This window comes from Petromyzon marinus, chromosome 57, assembly GCF_048934315.1.
Source record: "Petromyzon marinus isolate PM22_M1 ecotype Great Lakes invasive population chromosome 57, UKy_Petmar_22M1.pri1.0, whole genome shotgun sequence".
NCBI classification, from domain to species: domain Eukaryota; kingdom Metazoa; phylum Chordata; class Hyperoartia; order Petromyzontiformes; family Petromyzontidae; genus Petromyzon; species Petromyzon marinus.
In genome coordinates, this window is record NC_133723.1 from 4,956,107 (window position 1) to 4,971,668 (window position 15,562).

Consider the following 15,562-nt stretch of genomic DNA (forward strand, 5'->3'; position numbering starts at 1 on the left):
TCTGTGGGTCTCCACACGAGTCTGTACGTGAGTCTGTGGGTCTCCACATGAGTCTCCACCTTGAGTCTGTGGGTCTCCACACGAGTCTCTACGTGAGTCTGTGGGTCTCCACACGAGTCTCTACGCGAGTCTGTGGGTCTCCACACGAGTCTCTACGTGAGTCTGTGGGTCTCCACACGAGTCTCTACGTGAGTCTGTACGTGGGTCTCCACACGAGTCTCTACGCGAGTCTGTGGGTCTCCACACGAGTCTCTACGTGAGTCTGTGGGTCTCCACATGAGTCTCCACCTTGAGTCTGTGGGTCTCCACACGAGTCTCTACGTGAGTCTGTGGGTCTCCACACGAGTCTCTACGTGAGTCCGTGGGTCTCCACACGAGTCTCTACGTGAGTCTGTGAGTCTCCACGCGAGTCTCCAAGTGAGTCTGTGGGTCTCCACACGAGTCTGTACGTGAGTCTGTACGTGGGTCTCCACATGAGTCTCCACCTTGAGTCTGTGGATCTCCACACGAGTCTCTACGTGAGTCTGCGGGTCTCCACACGAGTCTCTACGTGAGTCTGTGGGTCTCCACACGAGTCTCCACGTGAGTCTGTGGGTCTCCACACGAGTCTCTACGTGAGTCTGTGGGTCTCCACACGAGTCTCTACGTGAGTCTGTGGGTCTCCACACGAGTCTCTACGTGAGTCTGTGGGTCTCCACACGAGTCTCCACCTTGAGTCTGTGGGTCTCCACACGAGTCTCTACGTGAGTCTGTGGGTCTCCACACGAGTCTCTACGTGAGTCTGTGGGTCTCCACACGAGTCTCCACGTGAGTCTGTGGGTCTCCACACGAGTCTCTACGTGAGTCTGTGGGTCTCCACACGAGTCTCCACGTGAGTCTGTGGGTCTCCACCCGAGTCCCCACACGAGTCTCCACGTGAGTCCCCACGCACGAGAGTCATTGGGAGACGCGGTGCGACCAGTGCTGCTTTTTGGCGTTCGCAACGCCGATTCCAAGCAAGGCCTCCTAGCGGTTCCGGCTGTTCCCGAGTCCCTGCCGCCCACCCCCCTACCCCCCCCCCCCCTCTTGCTGCGTCAATGTGTTTTTAAAAGTCGTGGAATTCCGCTGGTAATTGGTCCCGCGGGCAGCAGTAGGTCGGCGAACAGCTGGTTGCAGCCCCGACAGGCGTGTTACGATGTGGCGGGCTGTCACTCTCCCTTTTGGCAGTCCTCGTTCAACGAACGCTTTCAAAACCAAACCAAAAAGACACTTTTGCCGGTCGTTTATAAATACACGTCTAGCTTTACTAGCTGGCTTCGCCCGAAACTTGGATTCTTGTCTTGGATTAATAGACGGCCTACGCGGAGGCTGGCGGGGGGGGGGGGATGCGTGACGTCAGCAGGCACACTGCGTGACGCTGCCGCATGCGGGTGACATCACAGATGTGACGTCACCGCTCACTTGCCGTGCAAAATATTTCCATGATTGCGCACCCCCCCGCCCCCAAAAATACAAAAGTCTATTTTTATAATTTTTGCGTTGTGTACAGTCTGTAAGCTACCCACATGCCAAATTTCAAGTTTGTTGCATGTCGGGAAGTATGCTAAACATTTCGAACACACACATTCACAAATTTCCCTTTCATATATTTAAATATTAATATACGTGTGTGTGCGCGCGCGTGATTGAGTGTACATCGGCATGGTGGCGTGTAGCGTGGCGTCGTATCGACGAGGCTCTGTGATAGCAACCCACTGCTCTACGGGACGTCCGGTAACAACAAAAAATTCAACATCGCTCCAACCGCTGCACTACCACAAAACAAACACAAAGATCCCCCGTACAGCCTGTAACAGACTGTTGGGGCAAGTGCTGTTAGCGAGCATCGAGGACGGCCGGCACGGCACACGAGGGGGGGTGGGGTTGGGTGGTTGGCACAACGCCCGACCGCCTTTGTCTCCCGAGCGGCGATGTTTTTACACACCGCAACCAGGTACTCACTTGAGGCTGAGTCGACCTAGGGGAGGCCCAGGACCGGGGTCTGTAGCGCAGGGCTCTGGCGGCTGCAGCACCCCTCCACACTAGCGCTCCACTTGCCGATAGCAGAAACAAAATCAAAGGTTCCCCACCCCCCGTGTAGCCTCAGCAGACTGTTGGGTCAAGTGCTGCGAGCGATAATAATCACACACGGACAAAGATCCCCTGTATAGCCTCCGCAGACTGTTGGGTCAAGTGCTGCGAGCAATAATAATCACACAAAGATCCCCTGTATAGCCTCCCCAGATTGTTGGGTCAAGTGCTGCGAGCGATAATAATCACACAGACAAAGATCCCTTGTATAGCCTCAGCAGACTGTTGGGTCAAGTGCTGCGAGCGATAATAATCACACACAATGATCCCCTGTATAACCTCAGCAGACTGTTGGGTCAAGTGCTGCGAGCGATAATAATCACACACAGACAAAGATCCCCTGCATAGCCTCAGCAGACTGTTGGGTCAAGTGCTGCGAGCGATAATAATCACACACAGACAAAGATCCCCTGTATAGCCTCAGCAGACTGTTGCGTCAAGTGCTGCGAGCGATAATAAACACACAGACAAAGATCCCCTGTATAGCCTCAGCAGACTGTTGGGTCAAGTGCTGCGAGCGATAACATTTACACACAGACAAAGATCCCCTGTATAGCCTCAGCAGACTGTTGGGTCAAGTTCTGCGAGCGATAATAATCACACACAGACAAAGATCTCCTGTATAGCCTCAGCAGACTGTTGGGTCAAGTGCTGCGAGCGATAATAATCACACACAGACAAAGATCTCCTGTATAGCCTCAGCAGACTGTTGGGTCAAGTGCTGCGAGCGATAATAAACACACAGACAAAGATCCCCTGTATAGCCTCAGCAGACTGTTGGGTCAAGTGCTGCGAGCGATAATAATCACACACAGACAAAGATCCCCTGTATAGCCTCAGCAGACTGTTGGGTCAAGTGCTGCGAGCGATAATAATCACACACAGACAAAGATCCCCTGTATAGCCTCAGCAGACCGTTGGGTCAAGTGCTGCGAGCGATAAAAATCACACAGACAAAGATCCCCTGTATAGCCTCAGCAGACTGTTGGGTCAAGTGCTGCGAGCGATAATAATCACACACAGACAAAGATCCCCTGTATAGCCTCAGCAGACCGTTGGGTCAAGTGCTGCGAGCGATAAAAATCACACACAGACAAAGATCCCCTGTATAGCCTCAGCAGACTGTTGGGTCAAGTGCTGCGAGCGATAAAAATCACACACAGACAAAGATCCCCTGTATAGCCTCAGCAGACCGTTGGGTCAAGTGCTGCGAGCGATAAAAATCACACAGACAAAGATCCCCTGTATAGCCTCAGCAGACTGTTGGGTCAAGTGCTGCGAGCGATAATAATCACACACAGACAAAGATCCCCTGTATAGCCTCAGCAGACCGTTGGGTCAAGTGCTGCGAGCGATAAAAATCACACACAGACAAAGATCCCCTGTATAGCCTCAGCAGACTGTTGGGTCAAGTGCTGCGAGCGATAAAAATCACACACAGACAAAGATCCCCTGTATAACCTCAGCAGACTGTTGGGTCAAGTGCTGCGAGCGATAATGATCACACACAGACAAAGATCCCCTGTATAGCCTGAGCAGACTGTTGGGTCAAGTGCTGCGAGCGATAACAATCACACACAGACAAAGATCCCCTGTATAGCCTCAGCAGACTGTTGGGTCAAGTGCTGCGAGCGATAAAAATCACACACAGACAAAGATCCCCTGTATAACCTCAGCAGACTGTTGGGTCAAGTGCTGCGAGCGATAAAAATCACACACAGACAAAGATCCCCTGTATAACCTCAGCAGACTGTTGGGTCAAGTGCTGCGAGCGATAATGATCACACACAGACAAAGATCCCCTGTATAGCCTCAGCAGACTGTTGGGTCAAGTGCTGCGAGCGATAATAATCACACACACACGCACACAAAGCGACACACAAAGAGCAGTACCCTGGAGAGCGGTGAGCTCTTTGATATCGGTATCACAGAAACGCACGCACACGCGAGAGCACGTGCGTGCACACAACAAAGATAAATATCCCCCGTATAGCCTGTAACAGACTGTTGGGGCAAGTGCTGTTTGCGAGTAGCGCCCAGGAAGGCCGACAATGTGGCACACGAGGGCGTGGATGTAACCAGAACCTCGCTCGGCCGCCTTTGTCTCCCCAGTGGCGATGTTTACTACACACCGCACCGGTTACTCGTTTGAGGCCGAACGAACCTAGGGGAGGCCCAGGACCGGTTCAGATAATCGTCACTGTTGGTGTTGGCCGTGAGCGGGTATCGAACCCGGGTCGCCAGGTTCGTAGTGCAGCGTAGCGCTAACCACTACACTATCGTACGCGCGCACACACACACACGCAGACGGACACACACACACACAAGCGCGCGCCCACACATCCGCACACACACACCCGCACCCACCCACACACACCCGCACCCACCCACACACACCCGCACCCACACACACACACCCGCACCCACACACACACACCCGCACCCACACACACACACCCGCACACACACACACCCACCCACCCGCACACGCGCACACACCCGCACCCACACACACACACCGCACCCACCCACACACCCACACACACACACCCACCTACACACACACACCTACACACACCCCCACCCACACACACACACACCCCCACCCACACACGAGGGAGAAAGCGGAGCGGTTCCGCAGGGGCGTGACGGACGGATTAGAATCGGATTAGAATCGGATTAGAATCGATGTCGACTTGCAAGAGGACCGCGGCCGACAGAGACACGGAACTAATTTCGCGGGCCCAGGGCTGCGGTTTTTTGTTTGTTACCAAATCCGGCAAGGGCTGCGGCTGCGGCTGCGGCGGCGGCTGCGGCTGCGGCGGCTGCGGCGGCGTCTGGCACGAAACGACGGACGCGGAGGAAAGCCGACCGCCGAGTAAAATCGCACTTTGATGTGTTCATTCCGAGAGCGACGCACGCGCTCGCCAAGACTCCTCCCCGTTGGCTCCGGTGATGCGGCTCCCGCTTCGTCCTCATGATGATGATCGTCACGCTGATTCTGAGGGTTTCTATTATTTCCCAAGCAACTGTTGAGACCCGCGGCGGAAGCACGGGGTGGGGGGAGCGGAGTCAAGGGCGTAACGCGCGGGAGAGAAAAGCGACGGGAACGGGAGAGGCGAGGGAGAGGAGGAGCGGAGGAGGAGGAGGAGCGGAGGAGGAGGAGCGGAGGAACAGGAGGAGAGACGAGAGGGTGCAGGAGAGAGGGTGCAAGAGAGGGTGCAGGAGAGGGTGCATGAGAGGGTGCATGAGAGGGTGCAGGAGAGAGGGTGCATGAGAGAGGGTGCATGAGAGGGTGCAGGAGAGAGGGTGCAGGAGAGGGTGCATGAGAGGGTGCAGGAGAGAGGGTGCAAGAGAGGGTGCAGGAGAGGAGAGGGTGCATGAGAGGGTGCAGGAGAGAGGGTGCAGGAGAGAGGAGGGTGCATGAGAGGGTGCAAGAGAGGGTGCAAGAGAGGGTGCAGGAGAGAGGGTGCAGGAGAGGAGAGGGTGCATGAGAGGGTGCATGAGAGGGTGCATGAGAGGGTGCAGGAGAGGAGAGGGTGCATGAGAGGGTGCATGAGAGGGTGCAGGAGAGGAGAGGGTGCATGAGAGGGTGCATGAGAGGGTGCAGGAGAGAGGGTGCATGAGAGGGTGCAGGAGAGAGGGTGCAGGAGAGAGGGTGCAGGAGAAGAGAGGGTTGCTGGCGATATAATAATAATCTTTAATTTCTGCAGCGCCTTTCATATTGAAGAAACTGAAAGCGTTGTCAATTAAAAAAAAGTTTTAACTGCACTTCACAAGTGTCGATACAATCTCAGCGAGATGGACAGCCGATAAGAGCAATGTCAATAACTACGCCCGAAATCCCAACACCCCTGAACACAGTCGCGCAAAAAGGAAGCGCGCGTGGCTTTTTCCCTGGCCCGCGTACGATCGGATATTCCACTCATTCCGAATCCGATTTCGTTCATTCGTTCGTGATCATTCGACCGAGTTTTGTCAGCACGCTACCGGATGAAGGCCTCCCCCCCCCCCCCGCCAAGCCGCGTCTGTTCTGGGTTGTTGTTTGACCATACTTCGCCACGACGGTCAGTGTGGGTTTCATTCTTCATAAGAGGTTTTTTTTTTCTTTTTTTCTTGTGGGTTAGATCGCGTTAAGTATCAATGCCTGTGTCGTAAAACCCTCCGCCACCCGACACAGCCAGGAAGGTTTGTCACGTGACAAACTTTACAATTGTAAAATGGCACGTTTTGTTCACGTGACAAAGCTCACCGGCTGTGTCGTGTGGCGGAGGGCTTGCGACACAACATCTACACTCAACGCCGTCTAACCCAAAAACCTTCAATTGCGAATAATGTTGTTCGTGAAGGTTAAAAACTGGGTTGCAGTCATTCATGGAATGTGGAATTTCCACCACTGGAGGCCCCCCCACCCCACCGCCGCCGCCGCCAAAGCACAGGGCTGTGAACAGGAAAGAAATCGCCAACGCCTCGAGGTGGACTCGCTTGAGTAGCAGCAGCAGCACCAGCAGCCAGGCGGAGCAAGCAAGAGGAAGCGACTGTGAACTCTCGCTTATCACGAACGCGGTCGGAGGGGAATCACCTCTCCGCTGCGTTACCTTCCGTCAAAATTTCCCTTCGCCCCCCCCCCCCCCCCACACGGCCCCCAAGACTCTCTCGTAAAACCCGGCGAGTCATCTCCCCATCGCCACGCGAGGTTTTCTGGAGGGCCCCTCTTATCGCGACCGTCGCAGCAGAGATAAAAGGTTGAGGTTTTTGTTTTTGTTCCTCCCCGCGCGCGTGCTATTCGCGTCGCCGTTTGTGCAGATTGTTGTCTCACGATCGCGGGGGCGGGGGGTAAACCGCAGACAGGTTAAATGAAACTAGTTTATTTTTACCGGGTAAGGCCCACTGAGCTACGTGGCGCTTTCTCAGGAGCAACCTGGCCACAAACGATAGCTCAACGAAGCGGTTTACCATCATCACGTGGAATTTTACGGCAGGCGAATACTCTTTAAACGCTTGACGTCGCTTCTAAATGTGGAGGGGGGGGGACCGGATAGAACCAGAGGGAAATCCACGCGACCACGGGGAGAGAGAGACGCGCAAACTTCCAACGTACAGCAGGCGTCAAGAGTTGGGATCGAACCCATGGCCTCCTGCATACCAGGCGAGGGAGTTAACATCTCATAGCCACCGGGTTCGAGAGAAAAGGCAACAGCAGCAGTCAGACGGTGCCGACGCTACCGACAATTTCCCAAACTCTGCGGTCCTCCGCATATCGAGATGTTTTCAGACGAATACCCCCCACCCCCCCCCCCGAGTGCGAGGGGGAAACGCTCTATGCCGAAGAGGAAGGGGGCTCTGCTACGTTTCACAGCCGCAGCGTGCGGGAAGTTTCGCTGCGGGTGGCAACGTTTGCTGCTGCTGTGACCTGGCAGGCGACGACGACAAATTGTATTTTCGATTTAAAGCTTTCGTGACTGCAGGGATTCATATTCTTGGTTCTTTCGGTAAAGTCACCACGTAGAAGGGGAAACAATAAAATAATAAAAATATAAAACAATAAAATTCTCACGACGTTTCGACTGCAACACAAGCAATCATCATCAGGTGTGAAAAACCACAGCAAGAAAATTTTAAAGAAAAAAAACCCGCCACTTTTTCAAATTTTCTTGCTGTGGTTTTCACACCTGATGATGATTGCTTGCGTTGCAGTCGAAACGTCGTGATAATTGTATCGCTTTATATTTTCATCATTGTATTGTTTCCCCTTCTACATGGTGACTTTACCGAGAGAACCAAGAATACAATTGTACGAGTAAACTCTAAAACTATTATCAATCAATCAGTCATTATTTTACGTGCCAACATCGCCCTCAATAAAGCGGGCATCGGTGCAACGTGACGGCCGGAAGGGGACGGGGGCGGGAGGGCACGCGGCAAGAGCGATGAGGCGAAGAGCGCCCTCAGCGGTCGACACAGACCCGGCAAAGTATATTGCAATAAAGCGCACCAGTAAACTTTCAGATTATTACAGGTGGGCCGTCTGCGAGTTTCCAGCGAGGCGCCCCAACACCTCCAACGCGCTCGAATCAGACGACGCGTCGTCGTAGCAGCAGCAGCAGCAGAAGAAGCAGCAGTATAGCACGATCACGGTTAGCACGCACAGACCCCGCGGTATTACCCGGGACGGCCTGGCGGATTCGAACCGCGAACCATCCTGCAAAGACGCTTTCAAAAACGCTACGGCCGCTTCGAAACGTCACCCCCCCCCTCCACCACCCCAGGCCCCCCTCCCCCAAAATCCGCTACCCCGAAGAGATGACGACGATGGACCTCGTCACGCTCCAGACACGAGCCACGCTCTTGTAGGAAGAGCCGCGCGCGGAGAACGGCATCGGCGGTTTTGCAATCGCGCTAAGTCGGAAAGGGCAACGGCAAAGCTAATGTGTGTGGGGAAAAAAAAATCGACGGGCGTTTGTGGATTTATTAATTTTTTTCACTCGCGTTTGCGGGGCGGCGGCGGCGGTGGGGGTGGGGGGGGTGGTGACTCAGATGTGGCTTTTTGTTCTTCCACGGCCGGAACCAGCCGATTAGACCTTGGGGTAAAACGAAAGTTGGGAGCGGTGGGCGCAGCGGTGAGGGCCGTCGCCACGTGAACCCGGCGATCCGGTCTCCATAACGACGGAGCTGGTAAAAAAACTCCAGGGGGCCTTGGCTGGCTGAAAGTCACGGCCCGTCCTCCTGCGGCACGTGGCGATGGTGGTGGTGGTGGCGGTGGTGGTGGTGGTGGTCGTTGCGTTCTCCCGAAAAGAACACCGCGTTATGGACACGAAATGCCGTTAATACAGATAATAGACCGAAGCGCGTGGGGCAGCATCTAGAAGCATCCAGCAGCATCCCAAAGCGATGCTACCACGCCGAGGGAGCCGCACGAACGTTTGTATTCGTACTCGCGCTGCGACGTAGTTCCGTTCGCCGGGTGGCGTTGCATCCGATTCTTCATCCGCGCCATTAAGAAAGTGCGTTCCCAAGCACATTCGCCGCGTCGTGCATCCAACGCGCGTTATGAAACCGCGCGGCGCCATGGAAGGACAGGCTGCGGTTCAAGTCTTACCACCGACCACGGCTAATGTCAGCGGGGACAGCCAAAGCCCCATCACCCACCCTTCACCAATCCACACTGACCGGCGTGGTGAAGCACGGTCAAACAACACCCAGAACTAGACGCGGCTTGGGGGGGGGGGGGCCTTCATCCGGCAGCGGGCTGACGAAGGGGCTCTCTGTATGAAATAGCTCGCTCGAATGATCGCGAACGAAAGAACGAAAACGGACTCGGAATGAGTGAATAACCGATTGTACGCAGGCAGGCCAGGAAAAGCTATGCGTACGCGCCAAACATGTAATCGCCTTCCAGCGTGCGACCGCGTTCAGAGGCGTTGAACCTGCGGGTGCCTGTCTCAGTGCAAGCTGCTGACATTTTAACGACTTCGCTTTGTGTACACAGGAGGTCGCGGGTTCCATCCGGACGCCCCGACGCCTCTTGTATTCATGGAGCCTGCATGTCTCTCGTCCCGTGGTCGAGTTAATTTTTCTCTGGGTCCTCCGGTTTTACCCTCCACGCATTGAGAATCAACGCGCGCTTAAGAGTCTTTTGACTGCGATAGATTTCCACGTGACGATAAGCCACTTTCATTGGGATGTCATTTGTGGCCAGGTCGCTTCTGTAACAGGCTGTCGGGGCAGGTGCTGTTAAGCGAGCAGCACCTATTAAGGCCGGCACGGCACGCGAGGGATGCGGGTGGCCAGCACCACGCCAGGCCGTCTTTGTCTCCCCAGTGACGATGTTTACTACACCACCGCACCAGGTACTCGTTTGAGGCCGAGTCGACCTAGGGGAGGCCCGGGAATCGGTGCAGATAACCGTCGCTGGCGTTGGCCGTGAGCGCGAATCGAAGCCGGGCCGCCGGGTTCGTAGCGCAGCAGCGCGCTAACCGCGACACCACCGCTCCCCCCACGTTTACGCACGGACACACACACGGACACACACACGGGCACACACACGGGCAGTTCTAACTCATGAATGCTCCCCAATCGTAGCTGGAAGGCGTTAAATCAACCGCTGTTCGTCGACGTGGAACAACACTCAAGGGAGAGGAAGGGTGGACGGGGTGATTTCGCAACGAAAGTAAAAAGTCGCGTTCATCCGGAGACCCGGTTACGGTTCCACAAAAATATTCGGGCACGCATGCACACGCGCGCACACACACCCATAACCCCACGTGGGCCATTCACTATATATATATTTTTTTACCAGGTAAGACACCCCACTGAGTTGCTATGTAGTATGGCTCTTTATCAGAAGCAAACTGGGACCATCACAAATGATAGTCCAACGAAGTGGGCTCATCATAATCATCATCACCGTCGTCACCACGTGGGAATTGATAGCAGCAGCCAACTTCAGCAATGTGTTCTTGCTGTGGTTGTTTCCGCCTGATGAAGGTTGTTTGTGTTGCGATCGAAACGTCGTGATTTGTTTCATTTCTAAGGACGTGGCTTTACCGAAAGAACCAAAGAGTGAACAGCCAAATACTCGGAACGCGTGACGTCGATTCTAAACGTGGAGAAAAAAAAACGGATGACCCGCAGAAAAATCCACGTTTACCACGGGGGGGGGGGGGGGGGGGACAAACTCCGGATAAACCCAGGTAAGGCCCCAGTTCTGATAAAACACACACACAGACAAAGATGCCCTGTGTAATAATTATGGGGGGGGGGAGGGGGTTTCCCGTTTTGGCAATAATGGATCTCTCTGTGAGTCTATGGGTCTATGTGTGAGTCTATGGGTCTCTCTGAGTCCATGGTTCTCTCTGTGAGTCTATGGGTCTCTCTGTGAGTCTATGGTCTCTCTGTGAGTCTATGGGTCTCTGTGTGAGTCTCTCTGTGGGTCTATGGGTCTCTGTGAGTCCATGGGTCTGTGTGTCAGTCTATGGGTCTCTCTGTAGGTCTATGGGTCTCTGTGTGAGTCTATGGGTCTCTGTGTGAGTCTATGGGTCTCTCTGTGAGTCTATGGGTCTGTGTGTCAGTCTATGGGTCTGTGTGTCAGTCTATGGGTCTGTGTGTCAGTCTATGGGTCTCTCTGTGAGTCTATGGGTCTCTCTGTGAGTCTACGGGTCTCTGTATGAGTCTATGGGTCTGTGTGTCAGTGTATTGGTCTCTCTGTGAGTCTATGGGTATCTGTGTGAGTCTATGTGTCTCTGTGTGAGTCTATGGGTCTGTGTCAGTCTATGGGTCTCTGTATGAGTCTATGGGTCTGTGTCAGTCGTTGGGTCTCTCTGTGAGTCCATGGGTCTCTGTGAGAGTCTATGGGTCTCTCTGTGAGTCCATGGGTCTCTCTGTGAGTTCATAGGTCTCTCTGTGAGTCCATAGGTCTTTCTGTAAGTTTATGGGTCTCTCTCCACGGGTCTCTGAGTCATTGGGTCTCTGAGTATTTGAGTCTCTATGAGTCCATGGGTCTCTGTGAGTCCATGGGTCTCTGTGAGTCCATGGGTCTCTCTGCAAGTCTATGGGTCTCTGTATTAGCCAATGGGTCTCCTGAATGGTGAGGCTATGGGTGTCTTGTCTGAGTATATGGATATCTGTGAGTGTAGGGAATGCGAGTATGGGTCCCCATAAGTCAGTGGGTCCCTATGCGAGTCAGTGTGGCTCTATGCGAGTCTATGGGGCTCTGTATGAGTCTCAATGTGAGTATAATTGTCTGTGAGTCTATGGGTCTCTGTGTGTGTCTATGGGTCTCTCTGTGAGTCTATGGGTCTCTCTGTGAGTCTATGGGTCTCTCTGTGAGTCTATGGGTCTCTCTGTGAGTCTATGGGTCTCTCTGTGAGTCTATGGGTCTCTCTGTGAGTCTATGGGTCTCTTTGTGAGTCTATGGGTCTCTCTGTGAGTCTATGGGTCTCTCTGTGAGTCTATGGGTCTCTATGTGAGTCTATGGGGCTCTGTATGAGTCTCAATGTGAGTATAATGGGCTGTGAGTATATGGTTATGTATCTGTGGGTCTCTGTGCGAGTCTATGGGTCTCTGTGCGAGTCTATGGGTCTGTGTGCGTCTATGAGTCTCTGTGTGTGTCTATGGGTTTCTCTGTGAGTCTATGGGTCTCTGTGCGAGTCTATGGGTCTCTGTGTGAGTCTATGGTTCTCTGTGTGCGTCTATGGGTCTCTGTGTGAGTCTATGGGTCTCTGTGTGAGTCTATGGGTCTGCGTGTGAGTCTATGGGTCTCTATGTGAGTCTATGGGTCTCTATGTGAGTCCATGGGTCTCTATGTGAGTCCATGGGTCTCTGTTTGAGTCCATGGGTCTCTGTTTGAGTCCATGGGTCTGTGTGTGTCAGTCTATGGGTTTGCACCCACAACCTGCTTCTATGCTTCGGCTAGGTCGACTCAGCCCTTGAATGAGTACCTGGTGTGGTGTGTAAAAATAACATCGGCATTGGGGAGACAAAGGCGGCCGGGCACTTGACCCTGACCAGCCCGTGTAAGCTACGCAGGGCACATTCATGTGGGACCTTTGCTGTGCCAGCATACAAAATTATAAATAAGAACGTTTCGTTTGACCCTTTCTGGCAATGAAACAGGAGGCGTTTAGTTGTTCACACACCAAATAGGGACCTTTTACAAGGCATAAAGTCTGCATTGGCCATTAGCCGTACTTGTTGCAGAACGTGCAAATAAACTTTTGACGCCTTGTAAAAGGTCTCTATTTGGTGTGTGAACAACTAAACGCCTCCTGTTTCATTGCCAGAAAGGGTCAAACGAAATGTTCTTATGTATCATCATTTTGGATGCTGGCACAGAAAAGGTCCCACATGAATGTGCCCTGCGTAGCTTACACGGGCTGGCCAGGGTCAAGTGCCCGGCCGCCTTTGTCTCCCCAATGCCGATGTTATTATTACACACCACACCAGGTACTCATTCAAGGGCTGAGTCGACCTAGCCGAAGCATAGAAGCAAGTTGTGGGTGCAAACCCATAGACTGACACACAGACCCATGGACTCAAACAGAGACCCATGGACTCACATAGAGACCCATAGACTCACATAGAGACCCATAGACTCACACAGAGACCCATAGACTCACAGAGACCCATAGACTCACAGAGACCCATAGACTTAGAGATCAATAGACTCACACAGAGACCCATAGACGCACACAGAGACCCATACACTCACACAGAGACTATTGTCAATGAGAACACGTGGTGTGCATTTGAGTCATTCCTTCACATAAAGTCCTGGTCACAAAAGCAAAGTTTGTGGGGAATAATAATAGCCATTTTCTATACTTATGAGGCATAAACAATTATAAAGTAACACTTACTACCCAGGTACAAAAATCGTGTTACAAAGTGAATTATCACCTTGACTAGAAGCTCATAGAAGTCACTCATCGTTCTTGCTTACCGCCTCTTGACAAACGCGTGGTAGTGGTGATGATGATGATGACACTACTGACAATAATGAATTCTGATGATGACTAAACTTGATGCTCCTGCTGCTGCTGATGATGATGTTGATGATGATTCAATCACTCTCTCGCTTAGTCAAAGTCACGAATACAACTTTGTCCGGCAAGCGATGCGACTGAAGGTATTTATTCTGATTTGTGATTATTACGCTGATGAAAATGATGACGCTTGTTATGGCGATGCTGCTCATGCTGATTCTAATAGCATAATAAGTCCCATAGCTGCCAATCCCTTATCAGTGGCCTACCTTATTACAGACCCATTCAGACCTATATGGTCACCCAGTGCCACTTAAAAATCTCAACGTTCATCCTACAAAGTCACCATCACAAGGGAGAAACACAGACAATCGCCACTAGTACACTCACCACTACTACACTCACCACTAGTACACTCACCACTACTACACTCACCACTAGTACACTCACCACTACACTCACCACACCACTAGTACACTCACCACTACACTCACCACTAGTACTCACTACACACACCACTAGTACACACACCACCACTACACTCACCACTAGTACTCACTACACACACCACTAGTACACACACCACCACTACACTCACCACTAGTACACTCACCACTACACTCACTAGTACACTCACCACTAGTACACTCACCACTAGTACACTCACCACTAGTACACTCACCACTAGTACACTCACCACTACACACCGGTCAACCCAATCATCAGTGCTCGTATTCTGTACAAGAATACCAACTAAACCGTATGGGTTGACAGCTATTAAGAGTCCATGCCATCGTAAGTCTGTGTGATGTTGTTCCACCACGTCTGACAGGCCGCCCCAGATGTAAAACTATAAATGCAATCGTGCTGCTGATTGTGATCACGGTTACTGTGATGAATTAGAACGATTAAGTTATGCAATGTCCGCGTGGGGCACACCACACGTTTTAAGAACGACGCAGGAGGGGTATCCCTCCACAAATCTCGAAACGTCGGAACTCGGATCGTTAAATATTTGTGGCTTTGCTCTCCAACAACGAACGTGTTCGTGCTGGACTAGTGACGAATTGGCAACGTTCTGTTTACGTGACAACAACAACCCCCCACCCCCCCTTGCTAATTTGGGTGTGTCGGGTGGTGGCGGGGTTTTACGACACACACATTTAAAAAATATATATATTTACGCGATCTAACCCCAAATAAAACCTCGATTATGGATGGTACAAAGATTCAGAATGTTGACGACCTTACAACTGGTGGCGGGTGTTGTTACCTCGATTACAACGCGGTTGATGATGGATCTATGATGATATTGTTACTATGATGATGATGTTACTATGATGATGTTTCGATTTAAAGCTTTCGTGACTGCAATGATTCATCTTTGGTTCTTTCGGTAAAGTCACGTAGAATGATAATAAAATAATATGATGATGTTACTATGATGATGATGATGATGTTACTATAATGATGATGTTACTATAATGATGTTACTATGATGATGATGTTACTCTGATAATGTTACCATGATGATGTTACCATGATGATGTTACCATGATGATAATGATGTCACCATGATGATGATGTTACCTTGTCTCCCTTGACTCCAACAGCTCCTCCACCCTTGCCCTGCTCGTCCGTCGCTGCTTTGCCCACACCTCCACCACCACCTCCACCACCTCCATCCCTGGGTCCCACAGCGGAATTCGCCTTCTCGGTGACTTCCACCTTAATCAGCCTCTGCCTGGGACTCAGGTACTTGGCCTCAGCTGGCTGGGGACACTTGCCCCCCTCGATACCACCACCACCTCCACCAACACCACCACCACCTCCACCACCACCACCAACACCACCTCCACCACCATCATCATCTTGCTCTTCGCTGTCACACACAGCCTTCAGACGCTCAAGTGCCGAGGCTCCAGGAGGAGGGTAGAACGACTGATGTTGTTGATGATGCTGATGATGTT

General features: G+C 52.3%; 1 protein-coding gene across 1 annotated transcript in view; it reads right to left on the bottom strand.

The window, feature by feature from the left end:
• Window positions 1–15,319, bottom strand: part of LOC116954957 (SH2 domain-containing adapter protein F) — a 47,943-nt gene extending 32,624 nt beyond the window's left edge. Inside the window, 1 exon segment of the mRNA XM_076052695.1 lies at window positions 15,183–15,319. Coding sequence (XP_075908810.1) covers window positions 15,183–15,277 — 95 coding nt within the window. The 5' untranslated portion in view covers window positions 15,278–15,319.
• Window positions 15,320–15,562: the final 243 nt, after the last annotated feature.